The 27,767-nt window shown below is 43.4% G+C and overlaps 1 protein-coding gene and 2 long non-coding RNA genes across 7 annotated transcripts in view; 2 read left to right on the plus strand and 1 right to left on the minus strand.

Annotated features, from left to right (window-relative positions):
• On the minus strand, positions 1–27,016 carry LOC144586347 (uncharacterized). Of its 2 annotated transcripts, none has more exons than XR_013541128.1 (3): positions 26,570–27,016; positions 23,418–23,549; positions 1–4,044 (listed from the first exon to the last, which is right to left on the minus strand). It is a non-coding gene; the product is annotated as an uncharacterized LOC144586347 (long non-coding RNA). The 2 variants fall into 2 exon arrangements; XR_013541127.1 differs by having other exon boundaries at positions 1–4,076.
• LOC144586348 (uncharacterized) lies at positions 9,210–11,421 on the plus strand. Its single transcript, XR_013541129.1, has 2 exons — positions 9,210–9,301; positions 10,770–11,421. It is a non-coding gene; the product is annotated as an uncharacterized LOC144586348 (long non-coding RNA).
• The window catches only part of ARL15 (ARF like GTPase 15), a 207,010-nt gene continuing 206,258 nt past the window's right edge, over positions 27,016–27,767 (plus strand). For all 4 annotated transcript variants that reach the window (XM_078384437.1, XM_078384439.1, XM_078384436.1 and 1 more), the window contains exon 1: positions 27,016–27,486. Coding sequence is in view for 3 of the 4 variants with exons in the window: in XM_078384439.1 (XP_078240565.1) it covers positions 27,475–27,486 (12 nt within the window). In the remaining variant the exon portion in view is untranslated. The remainder of the gene's footprint in view (positions 27,487–27,767) is intronic.

The raw sequence follows: 27,767 nt of genomic DNA on the forward strand, positions 1-27,767 counted from the left end.
TCATGTTTTAAAAACTGGTTTATTTGCCTTCTAATCCTACAGATAAATTCACTGCAGTCGTAGACTATCTTTTCATATGACCAAATGGTAACAAGAGCCTGTATTTAGCTTGGCTCCTTTTCCTCTGAATTCCTTTACTATACATAGCTCAGCAGTCATGCATATCTTAACAACACTTGAAAGGAGGCAGTCTTACTTAAACAGCTGCTCTTCTCCCCAGAAAGCAAAACACTAAAATATTTAGAACAACACATGTAACCAGTCGTCACTGGAAGCAGAAAAAATAACTTTGAAGACCAGTTCTTAGTTGCAATATACAACTTGCCTCTGTATCTCACAATGCAAAAGACTAATTTATTTTGGACTGTGCAGCCGTTGTTCAGTTGAAAAGTCAAAGTGCTGTGTCACCTTTTTCAAGAGAAGGAACAATTGCAGGGCAAACTTCAAAGAAATCGCCATCTAAGATGCTGAGATTGCAAATAAAGGATTTCTTTGGATCACAGCTGCAATATTAATAAATGCAGCTTTTCCAGGTATTAAATTACAAAGTGGCGCAGCTTTTGCCTTTCGCCTCTTAAAATCACTTCCAATTTCCACCTTATTTTACAGAGCTTTCTATCCACACATTCCTCCAAATCCATCTTGTATATCTTTTCAAGACCTGCTGGATCAGTTTTTGCTATGAATGTGTGTGTGTATATATGCAGCTGTTGGGAGCAGATACAGCTCTTCACATCAAACAGTCAGGCTCAATACACTGAGTAAAATATGCAGAAGCTTGCCTTTATCTTCATTGTAAACATACCTCAGCACGCACGGCACAAAAGCACAGGATTGTTCAAGTTATGTTGAAACAAGAGTGGCTCACCAGTAAAAATTCATTTCTTGCCAGAGGTCTTGGTTTCAATCACCAAAATGCCATCATGGCAGAAGAGTGCAGAGAGATCTTTTGTTTCAACTCCATCTGGCAATTTGTATTGTCGGGTAAAGCTTCTGGCTATGAAGCCATGCTCATCCATCCTAGGTCCATGCTGAGCTTTGACCAGCAGCCAGCCTTCAAAGGTTTGGATGATAATGTCTTCTGGACGGAACTGCACAACATCCAGTAAGACCTGGAATTTGGACTTTTCTTCATGTGTGCTGTTCTGCTGTGTTTCAGTTGCTTGCTTGCGAGGGTGAACGCCTTCGAGAATACATGCTTGCATATTCTTTGTCTGTGCAGCTGTGGCAGGGCCTGGCAAGGCATAGAGAGAGTGATTCCCCTTGCATGCTTCCAAATCTTGATGGGCAAAATATTCTTGATAACGTACTGGCGTTTCCACCCAATGCCGTATAACTCCTCCTCCTTCCATGGCAGAAATAATATAGATAACCTGCTGCTTTCTTTTCTTCAGCTGCAACAGAGCGATCTCCTGTGTGGGATAGTGCACCCTTTCCAGTTATACACTCACTTATAAAGGAGTTTATCAGTTGAGGTAGCCTCTCATTTTTAGCTCTGGCACAGCCTATCACTACACTGGGTGTGACTCAAGTTCATGAGATACGCTGCATCTTTTGACATGCTGACAATTGAGCACTATTTATAGGACTCCGGCCTGAGCAGCTTTGGACGTTTTCATTTTCATTACTTGTTATGACATGTTACACTTCGTCTTTTTTGTTGTTATGACTATATATCATATATGGCAGGACATAACACAGTTTGCTATTGCCCCGTGAAACTCTGGAAAAGACAGTGTAGTGAACTGTGATACTGATCTGCTCTGACAGTCTGACACTGAAATGCACGATATGATTGCTGAGTTGTGATCCATTATTGTGATCCATTAACTCAGTTTTGCCCTCTCAAGATTCTCTCAAGCCTAGTATGTAAACATTGCTATTATCTTTGAGTTCCTGGGGAAAATACCTTGCTTCACTATTGTGCCACAATACTAAAGAGACAATGGGAATACTGCAAGACTGAGCTTGGACATGTTCCTTTTCTTGACAACAACTTCCAGAATTTCTAGTGCCTCCACTGTTGTTTATGAAGAAACAATGGATTGTTCCATTTGTTGTAATGGAGAATGCAGGGGTCTGTTCTACAGTATGGCTGCAGCTCGACTTGGTTGCTTTCCCCATTTGTAATGATTGGACCAGAAGTAGAGAGATCTTTGCAGACAAGTCTTTAATAGAAACTTAACATCTTAAAGTAAAAAATGAATGTGAAGCCAGAGTATTCACAGAATACTATAAAGATCGGCTCACTTTTGGCAGATAGCATGTTATTTCAAAAGCTTTTAAGGAGGACAGTCAACAGGAGTATCATCAGGCTGTACCTCTCATTCTGGTGCTGCATGGTAGCTTGAAGTTTTAGTCTACATTTCCTTTTCTTAATCCCAGACATGAAAGTGATGGCTCTGATGACTTCAGCTAACGTGCTGCCCCGAGGCTCAGAAATTCTTGAAACCAAGGTTGTCCTCTGGACATTATGAACAGGCATGTGATACTAGTGGATAGGTATCATAAGTACTGTATAGTTTGCATTATAGAGCACTTCAGAAAATTCAAAGTGCTTCATATACTTCATTTCACTAATCCTTGAATCAAATCTGTAAGGCAGCTTTATATTTCAACATAATAGCAACATGGCAGGAAGAGGTGCAGTTGGGGTTAAGACCAGTTATTATTTCTAAGTCCACATAATGGGTTTTTGGCAGTGGCAGTATCTGAATATGGGCCTTTACAATTAGTTTATCCAACAGCACTCTCATCTCTTTAAATATATGAATAAGAATAGAATGATAAAGTGAGTACTTTGAGGTTAATGTCTCATTTTACATGGTAGTATATTTGAGTTTGGTATTACATATAGTAACATAATTAATCATGACAATAATTAAAGGTATTACAATTGTCATAACAATCAATAATCATTACTCCTACAGTGGCTGAAGTCCAATAGTAAGATACAACTAGAGTAGGCCCACTAAACAATGGAAATTCCATAGGTGCTAACTCACCAAATTCCCACTGATTCAATAGGCTTACTGTTAGATTTCAGGCACCATGAAATCATGTATGCCATAAATAGGTTTACATTTAAATGTAATCTGTAAAGCACATGGGTATTCCACCTGTTTTAGATGCCTTTTTATGATATGACCTGTGCTGAAAAAGAGCTCTTGTTAAGATAACAGCAGGTTTGCCTTTTGCACATTAATAACCTCACAGCAAATACATTTCCTTCTTTGCAAGACCGGATTCCCTTTGCTAACTAAAGGTTGGACAATCACCATGGAGATGTAGCTGAAAATATCCCCAGCACACATCCTTATCACTGGATGCAACATTATGAGTTAGATTGTGAGGTCCTTTTGCCCTGGTCGGTGACTACCAAGACTATAGAGTGAGGGACTGAGATCTTCTTTATGGCAGCTGTTCAGATGGTACATCACTCTTTGGAATACAGATCACTCAGTAGTAAGTAAGAATTTTATTTGTGTATAGTCTTCTGATTGTTACATACATAAACAACATGTCTGTGTACAGAGTGACTCATACATCGGCTATCACTTTAAAACTCCTCCTCGCAGGAAATAGCATTACGATTCAGAAACTTCTTTTCTGGTACAAATTGCTACAGATGAAAAACCTTCAGCCTTCATGGTGACTAGCCCGTCTTGTGCACACAAAAAATTATGATCTCATTGATGTTGCTTCTCTTGTACTTCCCTAAGATATGGGCCAGATTTTTTCACCCTACATATACTTCACCCTATCTTAACCCATAAGGATAACTATGGGTTAAGAATGATGCTATTCCCAAATCTTCCTCCCAACTATAACTCTATTTCACATAAAGATAATACAAAATAAAATGAAACAGGACTCGAAATGGAAAATGAGAAGAAATGCCTATGCGTGCTGTGTACACAGTCCAAAGTCATATCCAGGTCTTAACACATGCATCAGGATGACTATGCAGAATTTTTCCATCTGGTCTGCGCCTCTTCACACATTTGCTTGTGCAACGAATGTCACAATCCGTGTTTGCTTGTTCTGTTCATGTGAAAGAGAACCCGTTAGAGAGCCTGCAGCAATGTAAGCAAACAAGAGTCCTTCATGAAACTTTATAAGATAAAGATAGGGTACAACCCCAATTATCCAGATTAAACATTTAAGCAGATATCAAAACCTCTGCATGTCAGAAATACTACAACTGAGTCAAGCACAATTAACATTTCTTTTCATTCTAAGTGGTGGAAATGAATGTTTATTTTCAGCAACCCAGACCTGCTCCCTGGTGTATGATGTTGGTACTACATCCCCAATATATCAACAATGCTTTTGAAAAAGCAGTTCGTTTTATTGCTACAGACCAAGGTTTTCAGCACAAAAGCACAGATATAATCCAGATTACAATTCAGTTCCGCAGCTAAAAACAGTCCCCTCCCCCCAATTAATATAAAAGGCTGCAGCTCAAACAAGGCTGCTGGCTAAGATCTGTGCTTCACTTTTATTCCCTCTTTTCCTAAAGCATAGTTATTCTGCAGACAAATTTTACAGAATTAAGGGAATCCCCTCTCTAGGGAGCCAAATGGATTTGCTGAAGTGCTCAAACATCCCTGAAGTCAATAATGCACATATCTGATTAATGAGATCAATTTACAATGAGATAATCAAGATTCCATTCTACAAAAACATTACAGATGTGAAATGCAGCACAAGGCTTAAAGAGCTTGTTAGAATATTTGAAAGACCAAGTGTGGCTCTGGTTGCATGAGGGAAATATTCTCTCATTATCCCTCAGTTAATGTGTTGCTTTATTTCCTGGTCACACGATGCACAGTCAAGTTTGAGCCATTTTCCCCACCAGTGGTGTAACTGTGGAACATTTCCCCATCACCAGGAGGGCTATGTTATTTTGTACCTTTGTTGTACCAATGCATACCTTACCGGGATTGCCTGTGTGCTTTGATTTTCAGAATCAAAGCCAGGATGGTGGCTGCCATTATTGTGGCATACATATTCTTTTTTTTTTAATTTTGTGTGTGTGTGATACATCGATACATTGATAAAAGTATGTCACCGGGGGGGGGGGCACCACTGTTACATTACTGGTAAGTAATATTTTTAAAATTTCTATGGGAAGATACATTGAACTGCTGGTATGCCAGTGTCACTGGAGGGCAGGGGAATCACCAGTACTGCTGTGTGGATATCCCATGTCCATTGTGTGCAATGCATTTCTGAAGGAGAAAGTGGTGCAACAGAGGACACGTTCCTAAACAGAAATCCCTTCTTGATCAGTGTTCCCTCCAATCTGCAGCTCCACTGGGCAGGGCTCCACACCTCTGTGCACGGGTTTGCCCTGTCCTGTGTGTGAGTCAGTCCCTTTGTACCGGGTTCTGTTGCAAGCAAAAGGGACTGGAAATGATTGCGTCAGATGGAAGGGGAAGGAGGAAAGCCATGCAGAGTCGGGCAGAGTCATACACAGTCTTGCACGTTAGAGGTAAATTTGTTCCTGATATATTGATTTATCAATAAATATTATCTATCTATCTGTCTGTCTGTCTGTCCGTCCGTCCGTCCGTCCAGCTAGCTAGCTAGGGGCTAAAATGCCCCTTGAAGCAAGAGAGAAAATAACCCAGTACCATGGAATAGCTGGCAAAAATAATTCAAATAAAACAAAATTAATTGGTACAGCTAAAAGTTCTTGGGATGTTCATCCCAGGATATAAACCACATGACCACGATTCACTACAACAGAGCTATAGAAAGTATTGGAAGAACTAGAAAACATTCCCCTCATGTCACCAAGGTCTAAGATGGATCAAAGGCATTTAGCAGAAGGAGTTGAAGGATATAATATGGCATTGAAATCAATAGAAACTCTGGGAAAGATGCTGCAGAAACAGATGTATTTACTTACTCATTTTCTTACTTACAGTATTTGATTTACATACTGCTCCATTAGTGCAGTTACTGGGGGTCACGAAGAGTCGGACACAACTTAACGACTAAACAACAACAAACATTAATGCAAGCACTACTCCAGACAGGTTAGGCATCCTTCAGTCTTGAGAGACTATGGTAACGTGCTCTGTATGGAGGACTTGGAACAGCGTCTAGTGTGGCTGAGAAGGCCAATTCGAGAGTGACAATCCCTTCCACACTGAAGACAAATACATGTCCCCTGTCCAGCTCCCTGATTTTGCTGCTTCCAGGACTGCCTCTTTGCCTCGGCCTGCTGGACAAGGGTCTCTTCAAATTGGGAGAGGCTGTGATGCAACGCCTGCCTCCAGGCTGAACGCTCCGATGTCAGGGTTTCCCATCTGTTGAGGTCCATTCCTAAGGCCTTCAGATCCCGCTTGCAGATATCCTTCTATCATGGCTGTGGTCTCCATCTGCAGTGCTTTCCATACTAATTCTCCATACAGGAGATCTTTTGGAATCCGACCATTGGCCATTCTCACAACATGCCCAAGCCAATGTAGACATCGCTGTTTCAGTAATGTATACATGCTAGAAATTCCAGCTGATTCTAGGACTACTCTATTTGGAACTTTGTCCTGCCAGGTGACACAAAAAATCCATCAGAGGCAACGCATATGGAAGGTGTTCAGCTTCCTCTCCTGCTGTCCACAAAGGGTCCAGGACTCACTGCAGTACAGGAGTGTGCTCAGGACAGAGGCTCTATAGACCTGGATCTTGGTATATGCCGTCAGCTTCTTATTAAGCCATACTCTCTTTGTGAGTCTTGAGAACATGGTAGCTGCTTTGCCAATGCGTTTATCTAGCTCAGCATCTAGAGAGTGTGTGTCAGCGATTGTTGAGCCAAGGTACACAAAGTCATGAACAACCTCCAATTCTTGCATGGAGATGGTAATAGAGGGAGGTGAGTCCACACCCTGGCCCATGACTTGTGTTTTCTTCAGGCTGATTGTTAGTCCGAAGTCTTGGGCAGGCCTTGCTAAAATGATTCATGAGTTGTTGGAGGTCTCCAGCTCCAGACAGTTTACAGGTTAAAACATAAAACCCCACAAAATCCCAAATAGATAAACAGGACTCAGATTTACATACAGACACAGCAGCAGCTTCACCACCCACGTTTCATACCAAATCAGAGGAACATGTTTGTAACATTTTGCACGTTGCATTTGGGGCATTACTTCCACATTCTAGAATGTGTTATCTGCTATGTGAAATGGGGGAGGGGTGTAGCAAGAACAGAGGTGCCAGGAACTTGATCTATTATTTCCAAATACTGTACATCTCTAAGAAAAAAAATGTGCTATACTGACACCATGTGGTTTGTCAACACAAGCACATACAATATTCCAGCATAGGCCAGAAACAGACACTGGAAGTATTGTGTAATTAGAGCTGAAAGTACTTCCATGTTGCAGAAACAATTAAGGTAGTCTTTTTGGATTTATGAAATCAGACTTCAAAGACCAGTCACCAAACAAACATGCAAACAGCTAAGTGAAATAAGCTCCTACTGCGACTCTCAGGCACTTTTATTTATAAGTATTGTCCCCTTCCAATCACAGGCGAATGTGAAATTAAATCATTTTCTCTTTAAAGAATGCTATACATAATGATGCTGTTCCAGTGGTTAGTCTAACTTTCTACCCATCTATCCACAGTATCTGTCTATGTATATGTCTATTTGCCTTTTACAAATTTATATGAGCTTTGGAAATAGAAATGGGCAAGATTACTAATAATGATTTTCAAGTAAGCCGCAAATTTAGGACAGTGCTGTACTTTCATGCAGTTACTTCTCAAGGGAAAAAGAGTCCTGTGAAGCACAGCGTTAATTCCAAGGAAGATTGAGGGAGAAGATAATAGTATTTATGATTTAACCAGAGCTTGAAGAAGTTACTTTTTTTACTGCAGATCCTAGACTCCTTCAGCCAACATCACTAGTGGCAACACTAGCTGGGGATTCTAGGATTTTCAATCCATAACAGCAATTTCCTCAAACTCTAAATTTAAATTTGCTTAGAATGAAGGAGGCGTCTCCGTAGGTGTGCAGAGATGAAGTTCCTCACTGCTAACCTGTGAGTAGGAACTGATTAGCCGAGGGACTTTGTTCCTGGCCTGCGAAATGTACCTCGTAAACTGCCATCACTCTGTATGTTCTTAGAAGTGGTGGGGCAACCCCGGCTTTCTTATCAAGGATGAGTGACAGAGATGTGTGCTTAGTAGCAGGCTAGCCATAGGGACATCTCTTAGCTGTAGAAAGAGTTTTAAAATATGGTGGCAATACTTCTGGTATTTAAATTCTTAATTGTTTATTTTTGGACATGAGATTCAAAGACAGAGAGATGCAAAAAGAGAGAACAATGGGATGGTTGATCAGGAAGAGGCAATGGAAATTTAAGATAGGCAGTCAATGAATTATCTTCGGTCTGCAGTATAAAATGTACAAATTCTAGAGCAGCAGACTATCAATGCATATATAAAACTACAAACGGCAGAATGAAATTCCTTGATTGGTATGCACACATTTACTTCTGTTACTAATACTGTATTTAATACCAAGAACATGTTCAGAGTACTCCAACCCAAATTTTGAGATTCCCACATAGGGTCTGACCCACATTGGCCATTTTGATGTCTATCTCCCTACCTATTTAAAGTGCAAATGTGTATCTGCTTCTGTCCGTGTTTTGGTTGATGCAATTTTTTCCCTGTTTTCTTCATCTCCCACCTCCTCCCAATTGTGTCACCTGCAACAGGAGACTTTATGCGCAGGGCCAGCAATGTGCAGATCCAATTCAAGATACTATTTTTACCCTTAAAAGTCTTAGTGGCATGGATGATGTATGTGGTGGGAAGGGCTACCCTACACATTTGAGCCCCTCCAAGGAAGGTCTGCTTTGGGTTCCTTGATATGGCCAATCGTCAACAGCACGCAGCACACCGTTACAGCAGTGACCCAATCTACTTCGGAACAACACATCCCCAAAGAACACTTCTTCCTACTCTTTGTCCACTTAAAAATATACTATGAAAACTTTTGCTGGTCATTTATGACCAGTTAAAATGATTCCACTTAGCTAAGATGTGATTGCTAAGTGGTTGGTACTAGCTGAACCTGGATTTGCTTACTCTTCTCCTTTTCACTACAATCCTGTGTGGTGATAGAAATCTGTTCCAGATTTTTCAGACCTCTGCAACAGGTTTTTTTTTGTTTACTGGGGACCGTAAGAGGGAGGGCGACTGCCATTTCTAGTAGAGGCAGTAGGAAACAACGGAACTGCATTCCCGAATCCTGGATCTTGACAACGATGACTGCAGTACTGTATGTGCTTATCTCGTAATTGTTTTTATAATTGCGAATTGTTTTTTATTTAGCTGGTTTATAAGCTAATTTTAGCTTTTGAATTTTGTGTCACTTTTAACACTCCAAGGCCTCAGTGCTTTTCAAAAGCTTTTGTTTTTCTTCTAAAAAGCATATACAGTTTTGTCTTTTCACTTCTAAAACTGACTGTACAAAGCTTGTCTGATATAACCCCTTTTTGTGCTGTGTAAACTATTAGAGAATTCCACTGTCAGCAAGTGGTAACAATGTGTGGGTAGTACAATAATATGTTATTTTAAAAAAGAAAGACAGTCATTGTATCTGTATGAGCATTAGATCATCTGGTCCCTTTTGGAAAATGAGGGCGAGGTAGAGCCAAAAATGAAAAGCAGAGGGAGGGGTAAAATTCAAAGGCAGATTTCTCTTTGGCAATGATGCCCAGGTGACTTTTATCTACCCAAATGACTGAGTATATTAAGGACCTGATCCATAAGTGAATTAAGCCAAAACAATTCCCATTGATGCTATCCTAAAGCACTAAACACAATTTTTAGAAGACCTGGACATCTTAATTTTTAAGATTATGTTACCTGGCAGTATTACCTGGAATTTATCCCTGTGTGGATGTGCAGTGGTGCCTCACTTAACGAGCGCACCGCATAACGACGAAATCGCATAGCGATCCGTTTTTTTGGATCGCTAATGCGATCGCTTAACGTTTTTTCGATAGGGCAAAATTCGCTTTGCGAAGACCGGTAAGCGTTTCGCTTACCGATCTTCGCAAAACGAAGCCCGACGATCAGCTGTTCGGTGCCCAAAATGGCCGCCGGAAGCCCGGAAATGGCCCAAAATGGCCGCGCGCAGTGTTCTCGCGCCCTCGTTAAGCAAGGTGAGGGCGCGAAAATGGCTGCCGGCCATTAAGAAGCTTCGCTGAACGGTGAGTATTTGGCCCATTTGGAACGCATTAAACCATGTTTAATGCGTTCCAATGGAAATCCCTGCCCCGTTCAATGATGCTTCAGCATAGCGAAGGTTAATCCAGAACGGATTAACCTCGCTATGCGAGGCACCACTGTACTAGGTTGAGAGAATAAGTAAGTTTGGTTGACTGAAGACCTCTATCCTGATGATTTTGTGGAAGGAGACGTCTCTTTCCATACACACCACTCAAACCCACATGGGATTAAGGTTCCCCATCCCACAGAAAAAGCCTTTTATGCATCCTGTTCCCTCCTTGCCTAATTCAATCCCACCTCATTGCAACATGTCTCCCTTGGGGCCGCACACCATTTTGATTTGTATCCTTCAATAATTTGTCTCCTAACCTAAACTATACACTGTCGATAATCTATAGAGTTGCAATAATTCCGTTCCAGACACATGACTGAGCACAAAGATATGTGGTAATAATATAACCTGGCAGTTGTGATTTTTCGGTAATGAAATATTTCTTGCTCCTATCTTGTAGCTTCCGCTTCATGAAGGGGATTATTTGCGCATCAGAAAAGCTGCAGGAGAGGAGGGAGAAGTGCTTAATTATGACCAAAAAAAAAATATCTCTCCTTGTTGGTGACATCATCACTTCCCCACAAGCATAGCTGCACAAATTGGATTTCGGTCAGCATGTGATGCTACACGATTGTGCTATGTAGGTGAATATCAGAACCATGTGGGCCATACCTATCCAATTACTGGTCTCTCTGCTGATGTGTAAAATACTACATACCTGCCCATGACTTACTGCTTAGGGAAGAAGCCAACATAGTTATGAATGTCAGATGGCTGTCTTATGCCCAGTTGGTTCATGTATAACTGTATGATCTTTACATAAAGTCCAAACAGGGATGCAAAAAAAGAGTTGATTAAAAATTTTTTTTTAAATGTTTTGTTTTGAAATAGCCATAATATTATTCTTTTTAACGTCTGACTACACCTTCTGGTTTTAAAACTTTTCTGGGGGGAAATGGAACAGATGTACAGTCTCTACAGGTGTAGCTCACCTGTTCTTTTTAAAAGAAGTTTTGTTCTCATGTATACATAATGTGTATACAGTGTAACAGAATCGTATTACCATTTTTCTACATACACATGCAAATAAAAACTTGCTGCTTTCGCTTGTACACTGAAATCTTCCTTTATATGAGAGAATGGAAAGTTCTTGAGTTAGAAGAACTTTAGATCATATGACAATTATACCGTACTAAGCTAAAATAATCATCGTATCCCAAATGACTGCTCAGTTTATTGAATGATTAGATTCCATCGTCATTATCCACACAGACCTCACCTAGAATGCTGCAACAGAAAGCCCTGAAGCCCATAATTACATGCTCCTAATATTACAAAGCACAAGAACAATGTGCATTTCTTACAGTGTACACAGGAAGGGTGGGATGGAGAATGGATTATGTTGCCCCAAATTCAGCCTCCTCTAGGCCAGGAATACAGCCACTATGCCAACAGAAAATTAGACCAAAGTGAGGATAGTCCTAAATAATTTCCAAAATCCTTAGGCACAGAATGCTTTGGGTGCAGCATAGCTTCAGGTGAATTTGCTCGATCCCCAGTCCTCTTGGCTAGTTAGGATTTTTCCCTTAGTTTGTTGATGGTTTGTAACTGGATACATAGTCTTATTCACATCCCTAGTTCACTCAGTCATTGCAGTTAATATCCTATTGAAAAGCTCTTATATTGCCTTGGGCTGTATTCTGCTTGTTCCTTTTCAGAACACACCCTGAATTAAACAGATTTAAGTACTGTAGCAAAAACTTTAAGAGTTACAGTTCCTACTCTTCTGAACTGGTTTGCAGATTAATCCTCCCCTTTTCCTTGACACTGACAATTAAAGTAGGATGGGTAGGTGGGTGGGTAATGCTTAAGTGGTGAGTTCTGATGGGGAAGGTAGCAAAAATGGAATGATGACAATCAGCACGGTACCATGATATATCTAAAAGCACTAAATCCAGTTCTCAGTCCCAGCTACAATAGAATTATGAATGTTGGTGAAGTGCTTTGTGAGGGTTAAAATTATTCAGATTTTAGTAAATTGTCATCAATTTAAGTGATGTAACTAAAAAAAGAAGTGCCCAGCAAAACAAAAGAAAGCAAAGCAAGATGACAGAAATACACAGAAATATTCTTGTCTGTGTTTCAGATTTCCAGGAAGGAACAGTATGAAGCAGGGGCGGACTGGCCATCTAGCAATTCTGGCAAATGCCAGAACGGCCGATGGTCAGAAGGGCCGGTTCCTGCCTCAGCGCAGGGCCAGGCTGAGCCCCCCTCCCCAAAAGAGAGCGAACGAGCGAGAAAGCGAAAGGGAGCCTTCCCTCCCCGCCCCCTTGCCTTGCCTTGCCTTGCCTCCTCCTCTTCCTCCTCCTTCCTCCTCCTCCCGCCCCCTCCAGCTGGGGCGTCCCCCCCAACCTCCCTGCCCGGCCCAAGAGCGCACCCGCACCCGAGGGGGGGGCAACACCGAGGCCCGGCTCCTAGCGCGGCGGCGAAGGCGGGCTCCGGGCGGCGGAGGCGGCAGCCATGGGGACGCGGCCGCTCTGCCTCCCTCCCGTGCCCGTGGAGCCAGCGGTGGCAGCAGCGCACTTTGTTCAAGGCTAGCGCAGGCAGCCGAGACTCCGCGGCTTCCCGGCGCTGCCTGCCCGCCAGCTGCTGTCGGGCCGCGGCTGGTGCTGGTGGCCGGCCGGAGGGTCTGCCCGGCGCATCCCCGCCCCGCTCGCTCGCTTCCTCGCCCTGGCGCTCTGGGGCCGGGGAGGGCCGGAGGGCGGAGCGGGAGCGGCGGCAGGAGGAGGAGGAGGAGAAGGCAGCCTCGCCTCAGATCCTCCCCCACCGCCCGCCCGCCCCGGCCCGGCCAGGCCCGCTGCCCGGGCGCCCAGGTGGCCGAGAGCGCATGGTGCCTGGGCGCGTTGCCTTCGCCAGGCGCCCTTGGCCTCTCCAAAGGGAAGCGCACCGCTGGGGGACGGAAGAGGGAGCGGGCGCCTCGGCCGGCCTTCCCCGGGCCGGCGGGCGAGGAGGGAAAGCCGGGGGGGGGGGCCGGAGAGGGGAGGAGGAGGAGGAAGGGGGCGAGGATGGGGAAAAGAGCGGAGGGGGGGACTGGAAGAGGTGAGGAGGGCCGATCGGAAACTGTAAGCCAAGAAAGCCTCTCCTCCCGGGCAGGGGTGGCCATGCTGCCTCCCAGGAAAGCCCCTCTGACGAGGCTGGGCTGAAGTTTCGTCGGCAAGCCCAGCCTCGACCGGAGGGATCGTGACCCGGTCCTGGGAAGATCAACTTTCCTGGCCAGTTTTTTTTTTAAAGTGAAAATTTCCTCATCAGAGCTGGGCTACGCTGTCTTTGTTTCACCGTCCCCTGAGAATGTCACAACCCCGCTTTAGATACGAGTTGCCTTCTTATCCTCCTCCTTAGGATGCGCTGCGGCAGAAAAGATACACTCCTCTTGCACAGGGAGGTTCTGTTTATTCGTTTTGTTCATATCCTCGGCTCCCTCCCAAGTTTTATCCTCCTCCCTACAGCCCTGTGAGGTAGGCCAGGCTGATGGCGAGAGCACCTCGCTCAAAATCCCCCCGGTGCAGGGGTCCATAGGGCCAATCCTGGCCCAAAGCCAGGTGGGCCTGTGTCCCCACAGCCGGTGGGCCTGTGTGCTCTAAATGCCAGGGCCGATTTTTGGTCCCAGTCCGGCCCTGGTATGAAGCTAGACTGAAGCAATATAGAAGATGTTTTTGTTTTGGCCTACAGCTCCCAAAAGCTTAAAGACAGCATAGATTTTGACAAATCTAGTCTGAAGAAGTGATTTCCCCTATTTCTGAGCTAAATGTTGCAATATCTGTGAGCTTCATTTGATCTTGGTTGTTCAAGAATTTCCACTTAGCCAGAGGGTGGGTGCTGGTATAATTATGCTATGTTTATAGTTTCTCATGATGAGAATGTTGGACTAAGATCGGGCTGATCCAAGTTCAAACCTTTCCTGAACCCTTTGGCAAACTGGGTACTCATGAGCCGTCACTCGCTCTCAGCCTAACAAAAACACCACAAGATTGTTCTAAGGATAGAAGAGAGAGGGGTGAACAACGTGCACAGTCCTGAGCAATCCTGGAATAAGGGCAGTTTGTAACTGAAATAAATAGGATACTAAATAAAATCAGAACGTTTTTACGTATCACTGAGACAGAGAAAATGGTGAAGGGATACAATTAATAGATAACATTTCTGTTACTATTTGTTAACAAAAAAAAATATGGTTTTCACAATCAAGCATAGCTAAATTGGGCTTAAATGCGCCCACTGTGTTTGCAAAATATTTCAAAGTGGGCACAGATTCTAAATTAAGTGATGCAACCATTTTTGAATCTTCTGAAATACACACAGGCTGATTCTTCCAGTGACGTTGAGCATATGAGACGTTATAGTAATATTTTAGCAGTTTGAGTATAAATCCTTCGTTGTCTTACAGGAACAAGACCTTGCAGTTTTTCCTCTCCTCATCTTCCGCCTATGAGCTGGACAGTGGGCGCATGTTCAGAGGCAGCAGGTCCAGCTCCTGGCAGGGAAGTTGGGCCCTCTGCCTCTGAGGATGGTGGCGATGGCAGTGGCAGGAGCATATAAGGAGGTGATGGGGCAGTGGGAAGGGGGTGGGCAGGCAGTAGAGGAGGCAGAGGGCAGGCAGAGGGCAGGAGCAGGCAGGGGCCCCTCCCAAGCACAAACTGGAAAAACAAAACACAACCTGGTTTGTTTTTCGGGAGGTTCATGGTGGTTTGTACTTAGCCAAAAACCATCATGAACCACCAGTTTTCCGGTGTGTGCCCATCTCTACTTATCATGTTGAGACAATCTAATTGACAAGAACAAAACATTCATCAAACAGTCTTCATATCCCTGTTCAGTGTTGCTCCAGACTGCAACACATTATTGTGTTCAAATTCTGTGACCTCGTTTTGCTGTGTGTACAGACTGGGTCACGTTCTGGACAAGGGACAAAGTACCGGTATTCGTAGAGTCTGATTTAAAATATCAAAATGAGTGGAAAGTAATTTCACATTGCCTCTGCTGAGTTAAAATGAACAGCTGATGATGTGAATTGAGCCATGGAAAATTAGGTAAAGGAATGTCTGCTGTAATGCTTTCTTGCAACAGAGATTGTGAAATATAGCATCCCTCCTTAATGCATTTTTTTTTCCAAAGGCTGCAAATGTACCCACTGCTGTAGATAAGAAGAACAAAGCTGACTGTCCTAACTGGTAACATTTTTCCCCATTATGTATTGCTTGAAATGTATATGGGAGGTGTCCTTGGTATATAGACATCTCCTGTTCTAGGAATTTATGCTTTTCGGGTAGTTGGAGTACTAATGAGAGTACCTGAAGTCAGGTACTCCAACTCATGGAGCTATCACAAAACTTTTGTTGTTGGTTTGGTTTATTGGCATTTAAGAAGTTTTGTTCCAAACCTTGACCCACCCTTTCAAATTTGGTTTTGAAAGAAACTCAGATGCCCCCATTCAGTTTGAGAGAAGCTGTTTTGGCCCTTAGATACAGAAAGCCTTCGTTCAGGTTCAATTTTTCTTGAGATCTATTACACTGATTTAAAAAATTTGCCTTCCTTAAAAATCTGCAAAATGAGAATAATGGTATTTTTTCTGAGATGACAGATACATTTGTGAATTTACTACTGTAATGTTCTCTACACGAGGCTGCTCTTGAAGATGGTATGGAAGCTCCAGCAGTTCTAGAATGTAGCAGCCAGATTAATCTTTAGGGTGAGGGGTTTCAATCATATCTCACCTGTCTTGGCTTACCTGCACTGCCTCCCTGTCAGCTTCCATGCCAGATTTAATGTGCTAGTTATGACTTATACAGTGGGGTCTTGACTTAAGAACGGCTCAAGTTAAGAACATTTTGACTTAAGAACCGCTCTCATAGGAAAATATTGACTTGACTTAAGTACTTAGATTTGACTTAAGAACTGAAAAAAACTCACGTGGGAGGCAGGGAAAGTGCAAAATGTGAACTTTCAGTTAACTGTTGGCCAGTGAAAAGGGTGCCTGTCTGCTTCCTCACTTCTCCCAGCGTTTAGAGAGTGGATTGGGAGACAGTCTTTGGACTGCCTGGTACTGTACTGCCTGGACTGTATTTTCCCTGCCTTCCCTGAACCTTTCTTGACCTAAGAAAAAAAGAAACAAAATATCCCCCTCTAGTGGTCGAAGGCGGAATAGCAGCTTCCCATTAGTTTCTATGGACGGAAAAGAGCAGATACGGATCAAATGGTTTTCAATGCATTCCTATGGGAAATGCAGATTTGACCTGAGAACTTTTTGACTTGAGAACCGCCTTCCAATACGGATTAAGTTCTCAAGTCAAGACCCCACTGTAAAGCTCTGGGTGGTTTGGGACCTTGTTACATCTCAGAGCACCTCGTATAAATTATACAATGGTTTGTGAATTCTTAAAGCTCAAACGCCCCTGTGTTGCCTTATAGATTGTTAGGTTTAAGTTGCAATTACATTTTAGTTTCCAGATAGTATATTAGTCACAGCAGAATGTAATGCAAATAATGTTGATATGCATTTCAAAGATAATGGAATATATAATGGCAGGGAAATAGAAGCTATAATAATGGATAGATAGGAATGAAAATACTATACCCTGTTTCCCTGAACATAAGACCTAACCTGAAAGTAAGCCCTACTATGATTTTTCAGGATGCTTGTAATATAAGCCCTAGACCCAAAATAAGCCCCAGTTAAATGAAACCCCACCCTCCAACAATGTGCAGCAACCAGAAGAAGAAGAAGTGGCTGTATTTGAATAAACATAGATTGTACATGAAAAAAATAAAGCATCCCCTGAAAATAAGTCCTTGTGCGTTTTTTGGAACAAAAATTAATATAAGACCCTGTCTTATTTTCGGGGAAGCAGGGTAGTTGTAAATATCGGAGGAGCTTGCATAGCACAACTGAATGTACATCCTCCGAAAAACATGTCAATATCATTAAAATCAACTATTAGGAAACAAACAAAAATGATGAGGTGTGGCATGTCAAATTAATACTAAAAGAATGCTAGCAACATTCATGGTTCCTATTATAGATAATATCCTAGAAATGCTTAGAAAAAGGTGAGGGGAAAGGATATAGTATTATAAATATTTCAGACTCCAATAAAATCACCATGGTGGCAGTAAAGTCATCCCAGTGGCAATTTTTAGAAATTAAAGAGTTCTCCATGCACAGCCTCAAATGGCTCCCTGTGGTGAATTGGATTCCTTGGAAGCCTCAGAACTTTCATGGGAAGGAGAATCAGATTGTGTTTGTTTGTTTCTGAAAAACTACAGTGGCCTACGATATTGTCAGCATGGCACAGCATAGTTATATGAACGGGATTTCAGACTTCATTTGAAAACCAAAAAGAAGTTCCATTTCTGACTCAGACTAAACCATAACTAAACTCAGTTAATCTAAAACTCAGCAACTTGCTCTCTCTCACACACATATACCCCCCATATATATAAAAAAAGCAGACTCTCTACAATCAGGCAGGATAGACTGACTCATGTTCTAATAATCTCCATGTTGGATCCAGTAGCTGAAGTCTTGTTGCTTAGTGTAGTAAGTCACAACTAGAGTAGGCCAATATATCAGTTAGTCAGAACACACTTCCATCACACACATTTCTCCACCCCCTTCCAACTGGTTTTAACAGATTCCCCTAAGATACATCTAATTAGTTACTGTCAGTCTAAACCAAGTCATTCCTTATGCATACGTAAACAAATGATATACAAATGTGGAAATCACTACAGTCCCTACTCTGGCAGGCTCCCTAGTACTTGCCCATTCTTTTACTGGTGAGATCAGTCACACAATTAGTTGTATGATGAGAAAGCAGAGGAGAGGTTTACATGATTGCCTTTCTGCTCCATGCTTGGGCAATAGGTTACTGGCTCAAGACATTGCAAAGAGTAACAAATTTGATTTGACATTCTGTTTAATGGACCGTAGTCCATTTCATTAGATGCACAAACAAATAGTCAGCAGTCCATAAATGCATGTGCCAAAGAGGGCTTACTAGTATTAAAGTGCAACAAGAGTCTTCACTGTTTGCACATTCCACAAGTGAATGCAGTAATCATGTTGCCACAATAAAGGTTCATAGCCATGTAGGCTACATTCACTGTAGACCCATAAGAGTGTGGTGAAGAAGCATTAACAGTCTGAATTAAGATCAGCTCTGTCCCCTCATCATGTCAATTTGTTCATACAATTCTGAGACAATCTCCTCTTCCTTACAAAGAAAACTGTGAATGCATTTTTTGCATTTTTATTAGATGTTTAAATGTTAGATGTTTTATTTTCTTTGCATTTGCATTTTATTAGTTCAATAAGAAAAAGAACATAGCTTGCTATTTCTTCTCTTCTGCCGCTATGTGCAGTTATACAGGATGTTTATTTTACAGTGCTTTACCATCTTTTGATGTACACTTAATTTTTTTAAATAAAGCTTACAGATTGCCCAAAGTAGTGAAATCACTACTTAGGCCATTTACATGATCTAAAACAAACTATACAACTAAAATTAAAAATAATCAGAAGAAATATTTCATCAGAGGGTATTTCAGAGTTACGATTGAGGAAAGGATCGCCTCTCTGTATGTGTATGTTGGAACTTCTAAAGATGGTATTAAATGCTGAGGTGAACACGTGGTTCATGGACCTTCTGCAGCAACCAAAATACCTCCTCCTCCTCTCTCTCTCTCTCTTTTTAAAAATTTTGGTCAGAGAGAAGAATTTCTGCTCAGTGATTGTCCTCCAAAGTAAGGGTAGGGAAGATCCTTTTTCACATGTGTTCAAAATCAGACATGACCTTCTCTTCTGGTTTGGGGGAAAATGTGGAAAAATATTTTAGAAGGGGCAAAATTGTCTCCTGGGCCCACCAGTGCATTGAAAGTTAGCATAGATTGGCTTTAAAAGTAAGTAACAGCACTTTAAACTGGTCTCTGTAGTGAACAGGCTGTCATTTTCATTCTTCAGAGCTAATCCAATATGGCTCCATTTTACGTTTGTGCAGGGCGTACCTTCTGAGGTCCGAGGCCCAGACGTGCTCATCCCTGGACATTGGAAGGCCCACCCTTTCTAAGACAACTTTTAAAAACTGAAAATTCCCCCCTCCCCAGATAATTTATTGGATGTTTAAAAAGAAACACAAGAAATCTTTTTGGGGTTATGTAGCCCTGGAGTGTCAAAGAGCCCCCAAACATTTATTTATTTTATTTATATTATTTACTGCATTTATACCCCACCCATCTAGTCAATCAACTACTCTGGGCATAGAAAAGTTGCCTCCCATGCGCCTTAAAGCAGTGGTCCCCAACCTTGGGCCTCCAGATGTTCTTGGACTTCAACTCCCAGAAATCCTGGCCAGCAGAGGTGGTGGTGAAGGCTTCTGGGAGTTGTAGTCCAGGAACATCTGGAGGCCCAAGGTTGGGGACCACTGCCTTAAAGGATGCAAGAGCATTTTCTGAGCCATTAAAACAATGTTTGAGGTAACATGGAGAGGCTGCTCCTTATTTAGATAAACCTGGCAGAATTCTAGGAGCTAGCTGAAACATCTGAACTATTTTCAAAGGAAGCTCCATGAAATCCTGTTATTTAGCATAGCACTACTTAGAGTAGGCCCACTGAAACGGTGGCCCTTATGGAGAAGTTGACTCACTAAATCCCCACTGATTCAGTGGGCCCGCTCTGTTTATGACTTATTAAACTAAGCAGCAGGATTTCAGCCATTGTACCCAGCAGGGAGATTACTAGAACATGAGTCACTCAAGCCTGGCTGTCTCTGTTCAGAAAAGGCTGCAGCTGATGAATCAACCAACAGTGGCTGGTTGATGCCCCAAATAACAAAGGCCTCTTGGGCAGCCATTAATAGTGAATATGGTTGACATGGCCTCCTATATCTTTGGTTGAGAGAGGTGAAGAGAGAGAGAAATACAGGAAGGTTTCATTTGCATGGGCCAATATCTTATCATTAGTCCCAACTAGGCTACACATTTTAAATTAACAGGATTTACAAGACACAGCATTAGCAGCCTGTCCTTATTCTTTACTCGACCAAAATTACACTGCCCTCTTCATGGGTGAGCCATTTCTTTCTCCTGTGTTATAATTAGTCTCATTTCACTGGCGGTTGCTGTTTACAAAGGTTTACTTTATTACATTGTGGTCTCTACTCATTGAACCCAGTTTTGTTTTTATATTTCCTGCCTCTATTCTGTTAGCAAAGGCAAACAATCACATCAGGAAATAGGGACAGGGAGGAGGGTGACTGAAAATTCAAATGCTTTCCAACTTCTTTTTTCTCCATTCTTCTGTCTTTTCCGACACTCCCTCCTCTTCCCAAAATGGTGGTGTGCAGAGTCAGTAAAGTTCAATGGAGATTCTTTTGGGAGGGGGAAATTACTGATTAGGATTTAATTTGAGGCAGGCCTACTGCAGCACCTCGCCTAAATGTGTTTTTCCTCTGCTAGTGCTCAGCCCTGGAGCATGATCATAAAAACGTAAATGTCTGCTCTGAAGCGTGTGCAAAATACCACTGAGTAGCCAAAACTAGGCCCCACACTTCTGGGATTAAAAGATTTCCTAAATCAATTACAGTGACATCACTACAGGCTTGAATTTCAGCAACTCTCATTTTAGAAACTGCGTATTAATTCTGATGGGCAAATGAGAATTCAATATTGTTTACTCTTCTTGTAAAGTCAAGCACATTTAACTTTATGGATAGCCTGGCTTTTATATTCTTGCATGTTGGAAGACAGCTTAAAAGCACACTGCAGAAACTTCCATGTAAGAGTTTCCATATTCTCTTAAGTTACATAGCTAAATAACTGTTATTCAGGGGACATTTCCAAGAAATTTCTTTAGGATCAACCTGGGCAGGTACTTGAGTTTTTGTAAAGTGGGAGAAACTGCACAGTATTTGGTTTGTAATTCACATGCATATTGCACCACTACAACATGCCTATTTTATTCTCAAGACCCTACTGTGTGTGGCACCTAGAAGGCTAAGGTGCGCAGCAGCAAATCTTCAGAATTCATCAACACTAATGTAGACAAATTCTCAAGGTTCACTGCGACACCCCTTAGCTGGCTAAGGAGCCAGAAATTGAGAGTTTGGTTCCCCACTGTGCCTCTAGAGAGAAGAACCAAGCTGTATGGCCATGGGCAAGGCGCACAGTCCCAGGGCACCCCAGAAGGGAATGGTAAACCACTTCTGAGTATTCTGTACCTAGAAAATCTTTCGGAACGGTTCATCATAAGTGCGAATTGACTTGAAGGCACACTGTATTATTGATGCAGTCCACTATTGTATTTATTTTATTTATATGCTGCCTTTCTCACCCAAATAGATGTATATGAATTAGAGATATGTATATCAGCAAATACACATTACATTCTTAAAGTTTGTGTCGGTTTCTCAGCCAAACAGGCATCTGGTGCTTTGCAACCCAGCCTCCTGTGGCACGGCACTCACACAGAAGCAACGGCCCAGCTTCCCTTTGGGCACTGCCTTTGAGTGGGTGCCAGTCAGCGGAAGTGGGGCTGCAAAGCATGAAACACCTGTTTGGCTGAGAAATGAACTGCCACAAACTGTTTAAGAATGTAATGTGCATTTGTTAATATGCTGGCTAGGATCTTTTTAGTTATCACAGCTGCCATAATACGATCTGCATCCCTTTCAGTGGTGAATTGCAGCATGTTGTTAACACAGAAATTCCTTATCTTGCAATAACTGCATGACTGGGTGTGTGGTAGGAAATGTATAAACTGGTTTCTTAAACCTCCAGTAATTGCTGCTGAAAAGTAAACTTATAGTGTTACATTGATGGAGGTAGGATTCCAGTTAATTGTCTTGCTTCACTGTCAATGATATACTAGTGGATCCAGGGCTCACTGAAGTTCAGGTCCTGCGACTTTCTGATTATCAAGAGCTATGACTTCTCTACTATTTCGGAGCTTAGCTGCAATCTTCACAGTAGCTGGGAGAGAAACTGATTTTCCTGAGAACGGAAAGGAAACTGGACTGCTCAATTCACTTTTCACACTGTTATCAACCACTTTTCATCAAATATATGGAATTTGAATTGCACAAATACGCTTTCTGAAATCTACATTTTGTGTCTAATAGAGCACTAAGAAAAGTAGACCTGGCCACTCAACAATTTGCTAGGGTTATTAATTTCTTGGTAGGAAAGTTGAACAAAGGCCCGACATGGAAGAAGTTTAGTGTCTCTCTACCTGTGGTGGAAGACTTCAATGTTTCCTTAATCACTCCTCAGGGCAATTAGACCTGAAGCTAGACTGAAAAGTACCTCAGCATGACTCCCTACAAATTTCCAGCATAGTAGGGATCAAGGCTTGCTTCTTCAAGAGGTCTCACTACCACTGTCTCTTTTAGTCATGCTGTAACCACACTTTGTTGCGAGGTATTTACCCCTCCCTTTTACCCACTTAAAAATTCTTCCCCTCACAACCATTTTTTATGATCCAAGAAGGACAAAGGTCAAACCCACACCTGGTGAGTCTTGCCTCTCTGTTATTATCATACAAACAGAGACCATAAGTATATTCACTCTGCCTGTATTGACAATAGCATATAAGTTAGAACAGAGATGAGCAATTTTATCTGAAAATATGGAAATCTTACGGGGCGGAGTGTTTGCTTACAAACGAAATTCACAAAATGGTTGCTGCATATAACATTTAAGTAAAATTACTTGCCCCAGCTAAATGAGACTCACTGAATTACCTGGACTTTGGTAAGTCAACGCTTACGTTCCATTGGGTCTATACTAGTTTTGCATTTGGATTTAATAACCAAATTTAGGCCTTTTGTCTTATATATTGGCATCTATAATGAACTGCTGGATAGCTCAGTGGTTTAGGTCTCTGGCTACAGAGCCAGAGGTTGGGCGTTGATCCTCCACTGTGTTCCTGACAGAGGCTGGACTCGAGGATCCAGAGGGTCTCTTCCAGCTCTGCAGTTCTAAGATGATGATGATTAAAATTAGCATGATTCATCATCTGCTTTTGTGAATGAACTGTTTACTGTATAGTTAAGCTTACCTGTTGCATCAATGGACTTAATCTTGGCTAGTTACTCTTTCCCATTTGGCATCACATTCAATTTATCGTAATTTTCCATCATCGTCTTGGTTACTGTTAAAAATTTGATGCCGGCCCCAAATATTTTTCTCTCTGAGACAAAGGAAAACATGTGTCCTTACACACAAAAAGGAACTGGACCGGCTGACCATGCTAGCAAATGTTTAGTTTCTACTTGAGTTATTGCTTACTGTTGCTAAGCTATTTGAAGTCAAAAGCCCTTGCTGATTTATTATAGAAATCTACTATCACAACCCTGTGCTGATTTACCATGGACGCTGCCTTCTTTTCATTTGTAGGGCAGGCACAATTCATAAAAAGCAGTCAGTGTGCATGCAGCGAATGACCAACCATGTATTCTTCTCACAACACTAAACATGGGCTTAAAATCCTGAAATTAGTACCTGCAAATTACCTGTACCAGTCTTTATGGAATCTGAGCAAGCAATTACTGCTTCTGGCTTTCTACCTAATTACAGCTGGCCTTAACAAAAGAGACCCTACTTGTGTAGCATGCAATTGACAGAATGATGTTTGGAGATTATTCATCACTAGAAGTGATTTAAACAGTAAGAGGGATTTTTATATTAAAGTGGTATTCTCTAGGTACAGCCGTCCCTAACCTTTTTGGGACCGTGGACCAGCTGAGCCTCTGAGGAAGGTGGGGCACCCCCCTGTGCTCATGCGGACGCATGCTCTTGGGCACATGCATAAAGGGATGGGGAGGGCTCACGCCAGTGCTGGCATGTGTGCGCAAAGTGGCTGTGGGGAGGGGAGTATGTGCGGGGGTGGTGGGAGGTCTGCCTCTGCAGCCTGGTCTGGCACAGGCCACGGACCAGCACCGGGCTGCGGGCCAGAGGTGGATGACCTCTGCTTTAGGAGGTCTCCAGTGGCACCACAGCACAGCACTTCAGTGATTTAATGTTTGTACTCTAATTGGGACTATCAATTAAATTCAGATAAAGGATATGTGTTGTTTTCTGACAAATATTGAAACCCAAACTGAATGAATTAGGGTTTTTGAGTGATTATGAAGTGGCTACAAGGGCAGGGCAAAGAGCCATTGGTTACCTGTGGGGAGCAGCAATAGCTCCATAGATTGTTTGTCTTCCATCTAGCATTTGTGGGATTTAAAAGTATTTAATCAAAGACACCTAGCAATCTGAACTAAGGAAATAGAAATTAAAAGGTTGAGCTGTGGGCACCAAAGGAGAAGTTGAGTGACAAATTAACACCTCCCAATAAAGCCCAAGTTCCCCTCCGATACTCCAAACACTGAGGCTATAGAGAAAGGTCAGACTATTTATTTATTTATTTATTTATTGGACTTATATACCGCCCCATAGCGCTACAAGCACTCTCCGGGCGGTTTACAGTTTAATTATACAGGCTACACATTGCCCCCCAGCAAGCTGGGTACTCATTTTACCGACCTCGGAAGGATGGAAGGCTGAGTCAACCTTGAGCCAGCTACCTGGGATTTGAACCCCAGGTCGTGAGCACAGTCTTAGCTGCAGTACAGCGTTTTAACCACTGCGCCACGAGGCTCATCCTCTTGCAGCTGCTCTGCCAGTCATTTCACACAGTTGTAAGACAAAATCATTGTCTTTGCTGGCCAGGATTCATGTTCTAGAATATTTTCTTATCTAGCTGAATTAATTTATTAAACAGTTCATTAGCAGGATTGAGTGCAAATCCCACTGGTTTGATGCCATTGCAAGAAGACTGCTTGTGAGAGGAAGGAAAACCCTCCTCTCTACCATGTGCCAGACCATAGCCCTTTGCATATTCTCCATTTGCAGAATTATTATTATTATTATTTAAAGAGAGATCTGGCAATGCACAAATTCCACCGTAGATCTGCATAGGGATTGCGTCACCACAAGGGCACGAGGCACCCATCTGTGTGCCCCTTTTCAGGCTCAGACTGTTACACATCTCTGATTCAGACCATTTTGTTGCAAGGGACTAATAATAGTGCCGTTCAGTCAAATCTGCTTTTCCAGATAGAATATACTCAGAAGTAGTTTACCATTCCCTTATTCTGGGAGCTTCCTGGGACTGTGCAGCTTGCCCAAGGTCACACAGGCTGGCTCTACTCACAGGAAGCACACTTGGGATTGAACTCCTAACCTCTGATTCTGCAGCGAGATACCTAAACCAGTGAGCAATCCAGCCAGCTAGCAAACAACTACCCTCTGGAAATCTGAGAGAAAAATGGAAGTGAACACTTAAGCTGGGCCTACATCTATGTGAACCATGCCCATCTTTTCCCTGGCCATGAGCAGATAGCAAGGGCTCTTTCTATCCTTGTACAGCGCGTTCCCATCTATGTTTACTTGGGATCAAGTACCGAATTGATCTTCTAGTTTTAGCAAGTAGGCAGCATACATCTTTGAGGATGAAGTTCCTCTCTATGAATCTTTTATCTCCTCAGAAAGCTTGATTAACCTCCCTCCACCCCATTCAAATTTGCTGGCAGGAGAAGGAGGCTGATGATGAGAATGCCTGTCTCTCTCCTTCTTTGTGATGACAAACGAAGTTGTTTTTTGTCTGCTTCTAGTTATTTGGGAGGCCCCCACCGACTCCTCGATGGGAGATGATTCCAGGTGCGGCCGGCAACTGAACCGCCTGGTGCTTCCAAGCTGTTGTTCTTCCGGTGAAGCTCGGACCTCATCAGACCTCCCCCCCCCCTTCTGCAAAGGGGCACACATTTCTTTCTACGGGGAGAAAAACCTGACAGATCAGGCAACCTGCGCTTCCTACGGATTTGTTTGGAGAAATAGCTGTCGGAGGCGTGGCACGGAGGCGAGCAGGCGAAACAAAACGTTTGCGATGGGCCCGCCCGGTCCTGCGTGCACCGCAACCCCGCTCCCAGGTGGGCTTTCCCTCCGAAGTAAGCGGAATTCGGCTCAGCGCACTTGGCTCGTTAAGTCTCTGGGCCAGTGGCGGGGAGTCCCATCGGCGGCGCGCTTCGTTCGCGGGGGGAAGGAGGAGGAGGAGCTCGCAAGCCTCCAGACGGTAGAACGGTTATCCCGGCACAAGAAATACACGACGCCACCCACAGCATTCCTCGGGACTGGTCTCCCTCATTCATACCCCTCTCTTCTTACCTGCACACCTCACTTTGCAGATCCCATTGCTTGTCCAAGCTCACTTTCCTTTGTTGTGCCTTCCCAGTTTTAGAATCTGGCCTCTCCCCCCCCCCACCCCCACCCCTCGCTTCCTTAGCCCATTTTGGCCGCACTGCAAAACTCAAGAATGCATTGCATGAGGACGGGGGTCTTCCCGTTTGAGAAGGAAACATTGGATGGCACGTCATAATGATTATTCCTTCCTTTTTCAACATCTGCCCTTGCGTTCTCCTCTGGTCCCTGCCTACTACTCTTCCGTCCTTCCCCTCCGCCCGCAATCCTGGCCCCCACGACCTCGCCCCTCAGATATTTATATGTACTGTATATTGGTTTGGAGAAAGAGCTGGCGAGCGTATAGGTGTGCGTGAGTTCCTTTAAGAGCCCTCGCTCTTTCCTCCTCACGTGCTCGATCAGCTGACCCGGTGACGCTCTAGGGGGGAAACTCTCCCTGTTCCTGCAACATAGGACGCGCTGCTGCTGCTGCCGCCGCCGCCGCTGCTGCTCGCCCGGGCTGGGATTGTCGATCCGCCCTCTCTGCCGGCTCCTGGAGCGACGAGCGGCAGCGCTGCCACTGGGGCGGGCTGGAACCGAGCGAGGGAGGGCAGCGCCGGGGGCAGAGCAGGCGAGGACGCCGGAGGACCCAGCTCTTGGCTAGGCAAGAAGCGAGGACCTCCCCGGGTAGCTTCCTGCCAGCGGCTTTATAACCCTGGGGCTCCCCGAGATTTATCCCTCCCGGAGAGCCTCCCCGTCTTCTGATCAGCAGGACTCGCCTCTTGAGCTGCCTTTCTGCTCGTGTCCGCCTTCCCTGAGCCTCCTGGAGAGGAGGAGCCGGCTGCTCGTGTGACCTATTAACGCCTAATCCCCAATTGTTACCCCCCCAGTTCATGGATTATCTGGTAGGTACCTGGAGTGAAGCGACTGCAGGCGCTCTTTCTCCTCCATCTCCTCTCATGCATTTATTTCTCTCCTCTTTTTGCCACTCGTGCACGCTGCTAAATCAGATACTTTTAAAGGGCTGATTTTTTAATAGTGGCTTTTGTTTCCGAACTGTAAGAGTTGACATATTCTGATTTTTACACCCGAGCAACGTAAAGACTCCTTTTGCATCAGGCTTAAGATCTCTTCCTGGGATGTTGGCACGTTGGGGTAACCGGGAGAAGGCATTCGTTGCTTGCCT

This window comes from Pogona vitticeps, chromosome 2, assembly GCF_051106095.1.
Source record: "Pogona vitticeps strain Pit_001003342236 chromosome 2, PviZW2.1, whole genome shotgun sequence".
Classification (NCBI taxonomy): domain Eukaryota; kingdom Metazoa; phylum Chordata; class Lepidosauria; order Squamata; family Agamidae; genus Pogona; species Pogona vitticeps.